Source organism: Corvus kubaryi, unplaced genomic scaffold (assembly GCF_017639235.1).
Source record: "Corvus kubaryi isolate FWS band 111438036 unplaced genomic scaffold, C.kubaryi_AGA036_p1.0 37322, whole genome shotgun sequence".
In the NCBI taxonomy this organism is placed as follows: domain Eukaryota; kingdom Metazoa; phylum Chordata; class Aves; order Passeriformes; family Corvidae; genus Corvus; species Corvus kubaryi.
In genome coordinates, this window is record NW_024581101.1 from 808,452 (window position 1) to 822,097 (window position 13,646).

The window sequence follows — 13,646 nt, forward strand, 5'->3', positions numbered from 1 at the left end:
AAGGATTCCTTTTACTTCTAGATACATTTTTTTCTGTGGCTCAGAGAGCCCCATTTCCCACGATTCTTCCATAGTCCAGAGAGAATATCCAAACCAAGATGAGAAGAGAGAGGTCTAGAGTGATTATGTTACTAGCGAATCTTCCTCAGGGATGGGTGTCTTGCCCGCATTCCTCCACCAGTTTGTTGCAGCGGGGATTACTGCAACAAGTATATTTCAAACCAGAAGTCCCATGGAAAGTGAAGTATATATGGACAGATTCGTGGTAGATGTTTCAGAGATGTTTATTTCTCCAGCCGCATGGCTGGGGCTCTGCTCAGGAACTCCTCAATCACGGGACCCCAGGGTCCTTGGCCACCCTGGGGAACACAAACCAACCAATGGGAAATGAGACTGACCAGGGGCAGGGAGACCCCGTGCCTCCCCCCCAGGGCCCCTCTCCCAGGCTCCATGGCAGGGGAGGGACCCCAACAAGTAAGGACTATTATTATTATTATATTTCTATGTTAAATGTACTTAATTGAAGAAATAATCTCAAGTACCTCATAACAAATAACTTTTGGACAAGAGTCATCAGTTCCTTGAAGTATCTGGGGCTTTCGGAAAATATGTTAGTGGCAGAACCGAAGGGGTAATTTAATTTTTTCCTCTCCACTCTTACTTTAGTATATGTTTCATGTAACTTACTCTTCTGCCATTGAAAAAGATAACCCATAAATTATATTCAGCATTTTGGTTGTTAATTTCACATCGTCTGCTGATAAAAACTACTACTATTTCATGATTAGTTTACCTGATTTTGTATTTGCTTGCAAGGGGGTTTATGCAAATCTCTGGTTCTTATTATTGCTTATAGATGCATCCACATTTTTACTATTAAGTACTGGGCCAATAAAGCTGTTTTGGGGGGGGTTTTGACATTTCTTTCCAATTTAAAATAATGATGTTGGCTCATACGGTTTATTTGATTTCAGCCATAGTTTAAGGAGATTGTACTCTAGCATGCTGAAATACTATTTTCTTTCCCTGTTGGGATTCCATTTCTCTTCTAAAAATCTAATAAGATTGATTTTTGCTCCTTGAATTTTTAGTTTCTCTTTTATCCCAAATGCACTGTAAAACATTACCTGCATATGTGTGATTTCAGATTTATATAGCAGCATGTCTCAGCCACTTCAACACTCTATGCTTTGGCTTCGTTCTATGTCCAGTCCTACTTGAAAATACACTGTGCCAGTAGTTTTGGTTTTTATCTTCCTCATACAAACTCAGCCTCCTTTGTTTCTTGCTCTCTTACTCTGTTGTTTAAGGTAATATAGGATGTCAATAGAGCAGTATTTATTGTACACATCCTCTTTTTACTTGTTCTTTCATGACCTTTAAAGCGTGTACTTTTTTATTACTTTGCTTTGACATGGCTTTTGGAAAGGGGTGATTCCATGTGTATTTCAAGCTGATGCAGTATGGATCAGTGATATCTCAACCTCTTCTCTGCCAAGCCTTATTTTAAACAGCAAAACATGTTGATCCTTTTTCCTTCTAGTAATGATCAAAGGAGAATTTTTAGATTTTTCTCTGAGGCTGAAATCTCCCTGTTAAGAGTTGATGTAATACAGCACTTTGCCAGGCTTCCTTCTGTGGTGCTTTGTTCTGCTCATGGATTTCTAAAATGCAAATTAGGGGCTTGTTGCTACTCATCTTAATTTGCAATAGCATATTCCTAGGTGCTTTTTAAAATGTAGATTGTTTCCTCTTGATTTCTATCCTTACACCCCTTCTCAGGCCATGTTGTGTATTGGGCTCTTTTCAGATCTAGCGTTTAGGGACTTCTGAGGGAAGCTCACAGAAACTTCCTTGGAACACTTTAGATAAAGTTATGTTGAGAATATTGTCATGATTTTAAAAATCAGTGCAGTAATGGGATATGGGATGGGGGCAGTTAAAGAGGGTATTCTAGGGAATCTCAGGGGATTCAGAGGATGGGTGATACCCATGATAAAACATCACCTGGTCAGGGAGGAGTTGAACAACTCTTTGTGTTTTCCTTAGTTCAAGGTGACATGGGAAGTTGGAAACACCCAACCATCAGATGCCAGGGATACAGGGTAAGCTGGCAGTGGGCTTCAGGGGAGGGATAGGGCACCCACCAAGTTGTAAATTAAACGTGAAGACCATCCAGGGCAGATGTGTTTGACAGCTGGTTACAGTCTCTCCCTGTTCTATTCTGTGAGTTCAAGGTGCTGTAAAAATGAGAGGAGCTTTAATGCTTTGATGTATCAGTCTTGAAGGACAGATGTGGTAGAGCAGATCCTCATGTCTTGGTGGTGTTACTCTATAGGTCCATGTCACTTGAAGTAGGAGATGTAAATCTTCAAGGAATTGTATTTTAGTGAAGGGGTCATGTAGCATCTGGATTTTAATGATGTCTGAACTTTTCTGAAAGTTGTAGTTTTGAGCACAGAAGAGGGGTTCTCCTTTGAGGAAAGCTGTGCGTTCTTCATACTTTCAATATAAGATAAAAAACCATCTTTTAAAAATACAGCATTTTTACTTCTCGTATCTTAAGTACACTAATAATTATAGACTAAAAAATAGCACTTAACTTACTCTATTAGAAGACTGACGTTTCTTATAAGAAGTTGGTTTTCATAAGGTGTGCTTGGTTTTTGGCAATTATGACTCACGTCTAGTTTTGTAAGTGGGGCTGTAAAGAGTTAAGGACATGCTTTAATGTTATTGTAGAAAATGTGGGTGGACTGAGGTGGAAAGCATTTTGGCTGACAGAATTGACAAGGAGCTTTGGAAAAAATAAGGAATGGTTGTGAATGGACTATGTTTTGCTTCATCAAATACAGTAGGGAAATCCATTGAAACATTTTGGGAGGAATTTTTAAACTTTTTATTCATGTCATTTAAAGGATCACAAATTTAATAGTCACCTTTTTGTAAGACTTTATCTAGAATAACCATCTATGATTTCTGTAAATGTAAAAATAGAGACAAATATTCACAAATTTCTTTGAGTAATTGGTGGAGAGTTCATATGATGAACAAGATAAAAGAGAATTCTTTTTGAAAGAGGTTTTTCGTATTGTAATGAAATTTGCTACATGCAGTCTAAGAGGTCAATATCTAAATTGCATAATCTTGCTTGGGGAATTTAGCAAGTAGTGATAAATGAAAAATAATGTTAGATGGGAAATTCTGAGAAGAAAATGTAAAATGTATTGTTTCATTACATAATCTGTGTCATCATGTATTTTGTTTTTTCAGAGTAAAATAAATGGTGCTTTTCACGTGCAGTTAGAAAAGAGTAGTTTATATATTGAAGTATAGGGATGTTGTTGACAGACTGATGTGTCTTTGTAGCAACTTGGGCAAATCTTTATATAGCTGAATAATCTGTAAGTTTAAACCGAAATAATTTGCAGATCTGTATAAATTTTAGTATAACCTGTTGTGATGCATTTGGATGAGCTTTCTGTCCTTCCTTAATAACTGAGTAAAAGCTGTAGCTGGGCCAGGGCTTCAGTCATCTTCTGCTCCCACTTGGTGGCTGTGGAATATGTTCAGCACTTTGACTTTAAGTTTTGTGCAGTTGAGTCACTGTTATCATGAGATAGAAAGGTGATCTGATTTTTATGTGATAATGGGTAAGAAAGACGAGTGCTGGCAAAGCAGCATTTAGTCTCCAACTGAGATGTCCTGTCTGGATACTAAAACAATACGGCAATATCCATCAAGTGAATGTTCCAAGTCTTCTGATTACCATTTCCTTCTGTTTGAGGGCTCATACTGATGTTTGTGGTTTGGATTTTGAGAAGAAAAGTCCTTCATCGGTTTCTATGCATGTTTCTTTAAACAAGTCTGCTGAAAGATGTTTGTGGTTCGAACAGGGGTGGGTGCTACATATTAAAAGAAAAAAGGGAGGATGCTCCAGTGAGTAGGAAAGTTGTTAGTGACTGAATAGAGCTGGTTGTTAGATGCAGTTATCAGATATAATTTAACTAGATCATATTGGAAGCAGTTTTAATCTTGCAGAATTGATCTGTATCCTCTGTGTAGCTGTGAGTTGTCCAAAAGACAGTGTGCCCAAGTACTGGACTCAGCTCTGTGTAGCATTCACAGCTCAGCTGACATTTGCAAAGGAACTTGTCAGGCCGCTTTGGTTTGTCTGTATTAAAAATAAGTGTTCTTATATTCTTAATGGTCTGTAAATACTTGACTGTGTTGTCAGTGTGGATGATTTCCTCTAAACTGGAGGCTGCTTTTAGCTGCAGATGTAAAAATATTCTATAATGACATAAAATTGTAGATTTGTTTCATGAAGGCAGAACACATTTCAGTTTTAAAGCTTGATGTTAATGTTATAACCCAATGAGTGAATTTTTTTCCTAAGTCAACAGGCATGAATTAATAAAGCAAGAAGAGAGGTGTTATTTGCGTACGCTGGCATACTATCAAGGGCAATTTACATTGGAGTTATGCATCTTAAAATAATAAATTAATAGCATATTTCATGGGTGAAAATACTTTCCAGTTTCAGTGTAGCTTAAATGAATGTTATTTTCAGTGAAGGTGAAAATGTGTATCTGAGGACACATTTTAGGTCTGAAAGTAGAAGTTGTAAGAAACACTAAACCTTCATATGTTATAAAGATGCAAAGCTGTGTGACATATAAAAAGTAATGTTTTCAGGATCTGCAGTTGCATATTTGTAATAAATGGGAAAAAGGTGCTATTTTTATTTCTGACCAAAATTCAGAAAATACAAGTTGTGATTTTTCTTGTCTGGTTTTCGTGGGTTCTGAGGTTTTTTTGTTTGGTTTGGGTTTTTTCCTTAGTTTGTTTTGTGTAAAATTGTGGCGAATCTTATTTAATGATGTTTTCTGACTTCTAAAGCAGATTTAGAAGAAAATATCAATGAACACGAATTGGAGCCTTCGCCTCCCAAAGGAAAAAGGAGGGGTCGTAAGGGAAAGCCAAGAAAAACAAATTTCAAAGGGCAGTCAGAAGACACTAGATCTACGTCCTCACATGGCACAGATGAAATAGAAAGCAGTTCCTATGTAAGCAGTAAATATGCTAAACTTCTTAGAAGACAGAATTGCATAATTCTTCTCTGAAATACAAGTTTTATTAAAATTTGCAGTTGTCTGAGCCTCCAGCTGGTGGCCACAGGCTTTTAAAATTGCAACCTTATTTGTATCCCAGCAGTATATTTTAGTAAAATGTTTTTCTTTCAGAGAGACAGGTCTCCCCACAGAAGCAGCCCCAGTGATACAAAACCTAAATGTGGATTCTGTCATGCAGGTGAAGAAGAAAATGAAGCTAGAGGAAAGCTTCATATATTTAATGCCAAAAAGGCTGCAGCACACTATAAGTGCATGGTGAGTAACAGTATTTTTGTTAACCAGTCTGTTCTGTGAATTTTGTCTGAATTGCTGTTTTGGATTTTAATACAGTACTCTCACATGTAATTATGCATGAGTATTGTCTGTATGCTGATGATCTCCTTAAGCACTGAAGTGTTGCAAAGTGAGCAATTCATTTATTTTCACTGCAGGCAATATGAATAAAAGTTGGCTTCATGCTAAGGGATGGAATTAGCTCAGGAAGACTCTTTAGCTTATTAAAAATGCTCCCTTAGCATCTAAATGCATATGAAGTATTTAGAAAGGAAAATAGAAAACACTTTTAACTAAAAGAATCCTTTCCAAGAAAAAAACAGCTTCACAGGCATTCAGGCACAATCTGAGAAGAATCCATGAACTTCATTAATTTTCTGACCTGTGGATTCAGGCTGTGTGACTTTGAGTGTGGGATATGGAAGTTCTAGAAAGCTCTTGCCTTTAGATTATGACATTTATAGAACTGTCAGCCTGAATGGGATCTAATTGCAATGAACATGAGCAGACAGTGCCATCTTTCATATCACTCATTCTATGAATGAGGTAGGGCTTTGGGTAACTTCACTGGTTCATGCTGTACCTCAAAACGAATAAATAGTCTAGGCAATCGGTGGAGTATAATCATTGCCTTTCTGTACCCAGCCTCACTTAACAGAGAGCTGGTGTTTGCCAGTAGCTCTGAGTCTTACTGTAGCAAGGCTCTTTGTTACTTTGTGTACGTGAACTTCAGTTTTAAGGCAGTTAGAGCTGAATATACCAGGATGATAATGGAAGGGATGGTACTTCTGTGCTCCATTGTCATCCCTCAGGACTTCACAGCTATATTGACATCAGGGTTGAACCTGACATATGTCACAAGGAAGGAAATGGAATGTTCCTAAAAAGTTGAGTAGTGTAATTGATAATATTGCCCGTTTGCAACTTTATGTTTTCATCCTGTCATTATTTCTCACCTACTCCTCTGTCTTTTAAAATATATTTCTCCAAGGCAACAACAACTCTAATTAAAGCAGTCAGATGGGGATCAGAAGGAATACTTTAATTGCTCAGCACAGGGTTTTTCCTAGTTTGTTGGTATAGCACATGCTGTCTGAGATCACGAAACAGGATGTTCAGTGCTCAGTTATTCCTGCACAGAAAAAAATTCCAATCATGTTGGTGACCTGACATTATTTTTTGACTTGCTTGTTTTACAGTTGTTCTCTTCTGGCACTGTCCAGCTAACAACAACTTCAAGGGCAGAATTTGGTGATTTTGATATCAAAACTGTACTTCAAGAAATCAAGAGAGGAAAAAGAATGGTATGTACCTGAAGAATGTGGTGAATGTCTTAGTGATTCTGCCAAGATGTATGTAGCTCTGCCTCCTTCCTTTTATGGAGCAATCTTTTCCATCTGTTTCTAAACACAAAATTAAAATGTATTGTTACTTGTGGGAAGGGCAGCCAGATAGGAATCACCTTAATATTAGTGGTGTTTGGGCATGTAGTATTTGGGATTCTTTATGACAATGTACATAAATATTATTATCATAATATGATCCACATTAGCCATGCTGTAACTGTGAGAGAGTAACAGCTTTGGACCTGTGTTACTAAAAACACACGATGTGAAGCTGCACATAAAATTAGAGAACATGCCGTTCTTGCAGTGAATATATTCTATAGCATTGGAAACAAACCAGTGTTTCCAACAGTTTTGGTGTTTTAGGTAGGAAAATGTACTAAGGTCTCAGAGATGGGGATGCTGGTAAAACATCACACTGTGTTTTACTACAATTCAGGATGCTTTTAAAGTGCTAAGAAATTTATGGGGGATCAGGGAGAGAATAAACAACTAGAAATATTGTTCCTTGGAAAAAAATAATATAAGACTCTTTATATATTAGCATACTAACTGCAGCAGCAGTGAAATAACCTTGGAAATGGAATAACATGTATTGCAATCATGTGCCAATTTTCTGTGCAACAGTTACAGGTAAATCCTAGTGTTCATATTTTAGTGGGTTGGTATTTTATATCTGGTTTACCATGTCTTTGATTAATTTTTCATTGGAAGGATGATCTGCCAGAGGAATTACTCTGTTCCAGAATGGTAGCCATAAATATGAGGAACACTAAACTGAATACTAAGAGACAAAAGACTGAGCGGTTGAACGTTGCTGTTCTCTTCTTTCCCCTGCACAGAAATGCACACTCTGCAGCCAGCCTGGTGCCACTATTGGGTGTGAAATCAAAGCCTGCATAAAAACATACCATTACCACTGTGGAGTAGAAGACAAAGCTAAATACATTGAGAATATGTCACGAGGAATTTATAAGTAAGGACCTATGCAATTGTTGAATCTATTACACAAGTAAAGATACTTCATGATACTTTTTCTGCCTAGCTTGGCTAGTCAGTATGTTCTTAAAAAAAAGAGGATACTATTTAATTTAAAATAGTATTTTTAAGTAATCGTTGACTTTACAAAATATTTCAGTTACTCTGCTAATTCAAAATTTCTGTAGTGTTGTAAATATGAGGAGAAAATTATTTGACTTGTATTATATTTATCTTCTCCAGTAATCTATAATCTAGATCAAGAAAATTGATGTCGTGATTCCTCCATATCGATGTGTTTGTAGCTTCCTTCCGGGGCTTTTTGGACCCCATAACTTTCCATCCTTCCTGAAGAGCTGTGACTTGGTTGCAGCTGAGTTGCTGCGCTGTGCCCACGAGAGGGCATTCGCCGAGCAGTGCGCTGGCAGTTCTGGAAAACTGGGATTGGTCACAGTTTTGTTGGCTGCTCTTGAACCTTGTTTTCCTTCTCAGTTTAACTGATGCTTGACTGAAAGCCTTGAATGACTTAAGAGTTTGCAGCTGACTTGTAGCACGTCTGAAAAGTAATTGAGAGGAAAGTCAGGTTTTGATGGGTATTTTCAGTGTAAATCCTCACTGTTTCTTTTATTGTGCCAGACTCTATTGTAAAAACCATAGTGGAAATGATGAAAGAGATGAAGAGGATGAAGAAAGAGAAAGCAAAAGCCGTGGCAAATCAGGCACTGACCATAATGACATTCCTCAGCAGCAGCTCAATGGAAACTAGGTATGGAAGTTACTCCTGACAGATCTGTTACCAAGACTGAAACGCAATATACAATTAATGTAGTTTATTGCAGTGAAGTATTTAAATCTAGTGTATGCAGAGTACTTTTTATTGGCATACTGTAGAAGAATGGGGAGGATTTGTTGTTTTTTAAATCCAGCTGACTTTGTAACAGTGTAAGAAGGGAGGCCCTCATTTCTATTGCTAAACATAGATGTAATGTCAGAGCTGCAAAATGCTTTTCTGTATGATTCTAAATTTACTATTGTTTTCATCATTTTTTAAACAGGTTCAAGGGACAGAGTTATAGAACTGGGAATGGCTAAGACATCATAACTACTAATTCTTTTAAATTGTTTTCTAAAAATCAGAAAAGGGTTAGTAACTTTTTACTACCCATCTCTGTTAGAAATTTCATTGAACTGCCTGAAACGTTCATGTGTGTGAGCCTTCAGTAAGTGGCAGAGTTTTACATGTCAATATTATGTAGTTTGTAGTCTGCAGTGTCTGGAAAAAATGAAACACTATATAAATGATATGTAATATGTACAGTGTCAAAAGTTAAGGCAGACATTGAAATGAAGTAAGATCTATATTTCTGGACTGAATAAAATCCTTAAGATTTGGAATGTGTAAGTTGTTTAGTGGATTCACACAATGAGGGATGGTCTTAGCTAGTTCAATTAACAACATGGACAGGTCCGTGGTGGCAATGAGCGGGTACTTTGTGAATTTTGCGTTTTCTTCCTGCACAAGTTCCGGAGACTGTACATGGGAAAGCTGCGCTGTTTTTGCTTGGGAAGCACCCAGTAGGAAAGGACTCGGTGTACACGAAGCACGCTTGAACATTTCAGGTTGTTCCTGTTGTGATTGCTCATTCCGCCCGGCATTGTTTGCGGGAGATTTACTTGAGCAGCTGTCGGTTCTGAGCTGTGAGCTTTAGAACTCATGCCAAAGGGCTGTAGTTCATTCTTTCCCCAACAACCCACCTCTTTCTGTGTCTTGATTTACGAAGAACACTTCACTAAGTGTAATTAAAACCTTACTATACAAATGTTTGGACTTCGCAGCCCAGTCTCTTTTACTTCAGAGAGTTAAAACTCTTAACTCACTATGGAATTTAGCCACCATATCTGACGTCCATACCTCAGGTGTTCTCTGTTGTGTGGAACACTTCATGTTTTGTCAAGAATGTGCATAAAGGTCCCATATTCTGTGAGAAGAATGAGGAAACAACCTTTTTTTGCTAGATGGGTATTTATTTTTTAATTGTATGACCACTATATGAGAAACTTCATGTATCATCCTTATTGTTCTAGTGATATTTTTTTTTCCTTTCTCTTTCAAGTCAACAATCACATCATGGAATTCTACTTGCTAGAATTTGATGTTCCTTTAGGGAATGATCAGATCTAGGTTATACCGAACCTAACAGAACAGTCCTCTGACTGCTTTTAAAACACCTTGTCATTTCTAATGGCTATTGGCTTCTTCAATTGGTCTATTAAAGCACATCCTCAGACTTAAATAAAACCAAAAAGCTGAATCTAGTCCACATGTTTGTCTGTTGCTACCACAATACCTTATTGTTTGTTTAGGGTTTTGACTTGTTTCACTCTGAACTCCCAACAACTCGTCTGGATTTGAAACAAGCAAAAGACACTGATTTGACTATAAACTGCTACATTTCTTCTGTGATTGGTATTGCAAAAACAGTTAATTTGTAACATGAGTTCCTGTAGCATTTTTTACTTGTATTTTTAAAAGATTTAATGTGTGTCATTTGTCTTCTTATGCATTCCCTTAATGTCTTGAGGGACTCAATTACTGTACGTTGGAGTTTCTAACATTTTACCTGTTAGAATTCAATCAATTCTCTTTGCTTTCCTGGAGAATAATGGTGTTTGGAAAGAAATATTGCTGTGTACAGAAAATATTCAGTTACTGCTCTAAACATGATGCCATTGATCATTTTTATTTTGTATTTGTAACTTTCAAAATTAAAAGCGTGACTTGAATTGCAATGACAGATCGGTTATTGAAATTGTCTATCAAGGTGTTTTGTTTCTCCTAGAATATGAACATTTTTCAGCCACTCAGAACACTTTTAGAATGCAAAATAGCATCCTTCAATATTTAAATTATGTCAATTTGTGCCTCAGACATGGCCCTCCCATGGAAAAAAGGCACTTTGTTTGCAGCTACTGTATTTAACTAAGTTTGCATGGGGTAGATCTGCCAGCATACTGACTGTGCTTGAGACTGAGCTCTGATTCATTGTGTGTCAGTGGCTTAGTATAATATTCAGTCCAATAACTCACCTGTTATGGATAAACAACCCCATTCCATGCCTCAAAGAACCAGAACAGCACTTTACCTTCGGGTAGCAGAAAAGCTAGTGGCTGGTTTCTGTTACCCCTGTGTGCTGAAATGGCGTGGTGAAACTGTCATCAATTCAGAATTCATGGAAGCAAAGTCAAAAGCAAAACCCTTTTCTTACAAGCCTCAAATTTGTCTTAACTGACTTCAACTCATGTATGCTGGGTAAAAGTGCCTTAAAATGTAAAAATTGTATTTATATGTTCCCAAGTAGCATCACCTGCTGGGGAGTAATTCTGTTGTGGTGTTAATATTTAGAAGAAATGTACCTCAGCAGTGTATTTACTGTACATCTCTTACGTCCTTAATTGTAGTTTTAAAAAGCATGACAATGTATGATAGTATACAACATTTACATCATTTTTTTAAAAGACAAAATATTGCCATTACTGTCTTTTCATGTGTATTTTAGCTTGGAATTTCAGACAGTCTGTCTGGATTTTTTGGGGGTTTGTTTTGATTTGCGGTTTGTTGGGTTTTTGGTTTGGTTTGGTTTTTTTTTTTTTTTTTGGTAAAGCAATGTAATCTTTGCAAGCATATATTGAACATTATTCTGGAGCATCTACTGCCTTCCCAGAAATGTTAGAAGTAATGAAAGTGCTCTATAGGTGAACTAGGTATGTTTAAATTAGCTAGTTAAATTAATACAGTCAATTTGTTACTGAGATTTTTCTTACTAGCCACCTTCTGCTTTCATCTCACAATCAGAGGATTCAACATCATGAATTCAACAAAACTTGTCTTTACTGGTTTCACTTTAATTTTTATTGTTATTATGATTATTATTATTGTTACTTTTTGCCTTTGGGCATTTCTTTTGCTCACAAGAGGATTGTGTGCTGTTTAAGATGCCTGGAACCCTCTGAGAAGGGAGGTTTCTCCCCAGCTCCCTGCACTTCTCCATTAAGAGATCTCCCTAACTCACTGTGTCTCTGTGGTCTCCCAGATCTGTGGTTGTGCTGTTCCCAGAAAGGACTGTACCAAGGAAGGACAGGCATCACACGAATACTGTTCAAGTATCTTGAGGATACAGCTGGTGCAGTGCCTGCGTCCCAAGGTGGTCAAACCCTGTAGCAGTGGGCTGTGCTGTCACTCCATTTCAGGGAAGGGGGAAAAGGCTGGTTCAGTGTCAGTGCAGCTCCCTAGATGAGGTGCACAGAAGATTTACTCCTTCAGCAGGTGTTGACCCACAGGAGTTCTGTGATAAGGCTCTAGTAGGAATCACACCTACACTCCACAAAGTTTCAGCTTTAGGTACAAAGAGCTGTGCTGATCTACAATCGTTTGAGTCTGCCAAATCCGGCCCTAAAATGTAGTGTAACAGAAGAGAGTCTGCCTCTTACTCCTGCCTATAGGAAAAAGAACTTCATGCTAAAACAGAGTGAAAAATGAAGAGGTGATAATCTGTTTGAAATATCAGACTTATCTGGCAGGTGATAATCAGTGCATTCCAAAAATATTAATACGCTGAATCAGATTGACAAGAAAATTAATCCTCATTAGATGAAATTAATCTGAAGAGAACTGAAAGTACACGATAGCAGTTAGTAACTTCTTCCCTGTCACCAGATTCCACTGTATTAGTGATGGAGCTGAAAAAACAGAACATAGCCCTTGATTTATACTTGGTGAAGCAGTTCCTATACATGCATATGTGTGCACAGCCATTAGTCAGCAGTGACATCTCAGCCCTTAATGAATCCTGGAGAGCTGGTGCTTGAAAGCCCTCAGGTTAGGCCAACGTTTGCAGCTTTTGCTCTAGCATACATTTACATTAGGTGTAAAGACAAGGAATGTATGGAAGAGGGTAAATGCATTCCTATCTACAATGTTATGTATATTTTGTTCCTGTTATATTGGCTTTACTTCCAAAGTTGTAGTTTGCAGTATTAGTTTCTTTTTATTGGTATCCTTGCATATATATATTCAATAAATGAGTTACGAATTTCATGCTTGCATATCTGTCCTTTTTCCAAAAGTATAACTTTTGAAACTGTCATTTTAATGCATAAATGCAGTATTTCCTATTGAGGTTACAGGCCCAGGAAAACATTACAAGGAGAGAGGTGAGAAGGCATCATGCTGACAGTGTGGCACTTGGTAACTCTGCGTGTTTGTGTTCCTAACTCTGCACTGGGTAAGCTGCTTTGGATTTACCACTGCTTAATGCGAAGTGACTGACTTGCTGGAGGTTCCCTTTCTCACCTTTCAAGAACTTTTTTTTTTTCAAGAGTGAATTGATTTATACTAAGAGACCAAGGAAATGCAGAGTATATATTGGCTTCAGCTGGGATAGAGTTCATTTTCTTCTAGTAGCTGGTACAGTGCTGTGTTTTGGATTTGGTGTAAGAATACTGTTGATAACACCGTGATGGTTTAGTGGTTGCTAAGTAGTGTTTATATTACGTCAAGGACTTCTCAACTTCTCATGGCTGGAGGACACAAGAAGTTGGGAGGGCACAGAGCCAGGACAGCTTATCCAAAGAGATATTCCCTACCATATGGTGTAATAAACTGGGGGGAAAGCTGGCTGGGTCTGCTGCTCAGGAACTGGCCAAGCATCCATCAGCAAGTGGTGAGAGTTGGATTGTGCATCACCTGTTTTGTACATTCTAATTTATTTATCATTATTCTTGTTATCATCATCATCACCATTATTATTTTCATCTTTTTTTGCCCCGTGTCTTCTCACTTTTAACTCTTCCAGTTCTCTCCCCCATCCCGCCAGGAAGAGCAATGAGTGAGCGGCTGCGCAAGGCTGAGTTGCCA

The 13,646-nt window shown here is 37.7% G+C and overlaps 1 protein-coding gene across 2 annotated transcripts in view; it reads left to right on the forward strand.

Annotated features, from left to right (window-relative positions):
* The window catches only part of PHF6 (PHD finger protein 6), a 28,231-nt gene extending 15,404 nt beyond the window's left edge, over window positions 1-12,827 (forward strand). Inside the window, exons 6-11 of one of the 2 annotated variants that reach the window (XM_042029147.1) lie at window positions 4,903-5,069; window positions 5,247-5,390; window positions 6,608-6,712; window positions 7,597-7,730; window positions 8,369-8,498; window positions 8,788-12,827. In XM_042029147.1, coding sequence (XP_041885081.1) covers window positions 4,903-5,069; window positions 5,247-5,390; window positions 6,608-6,712; window positions 7,597-7,730; window positions 8,369-8,498 — 680 coding nt within the window. In that variant the 3' untranslated portion in view covers window positions 8,788-12,827. Of the gene's footprint in view, window positions 1-4,902; window positions 5,070-5,246; window positions 5,391-6,607; window positions 6,713-7,596; window positions 7,731-8,368 lie in introns of both variants that reach the window. The other variant, XM_042029148.1, reaches the window with a different exon arrangement.
* The last annotated feature ends 819 nt before the right edge of the window (window positions 12,828-13,646 follow it).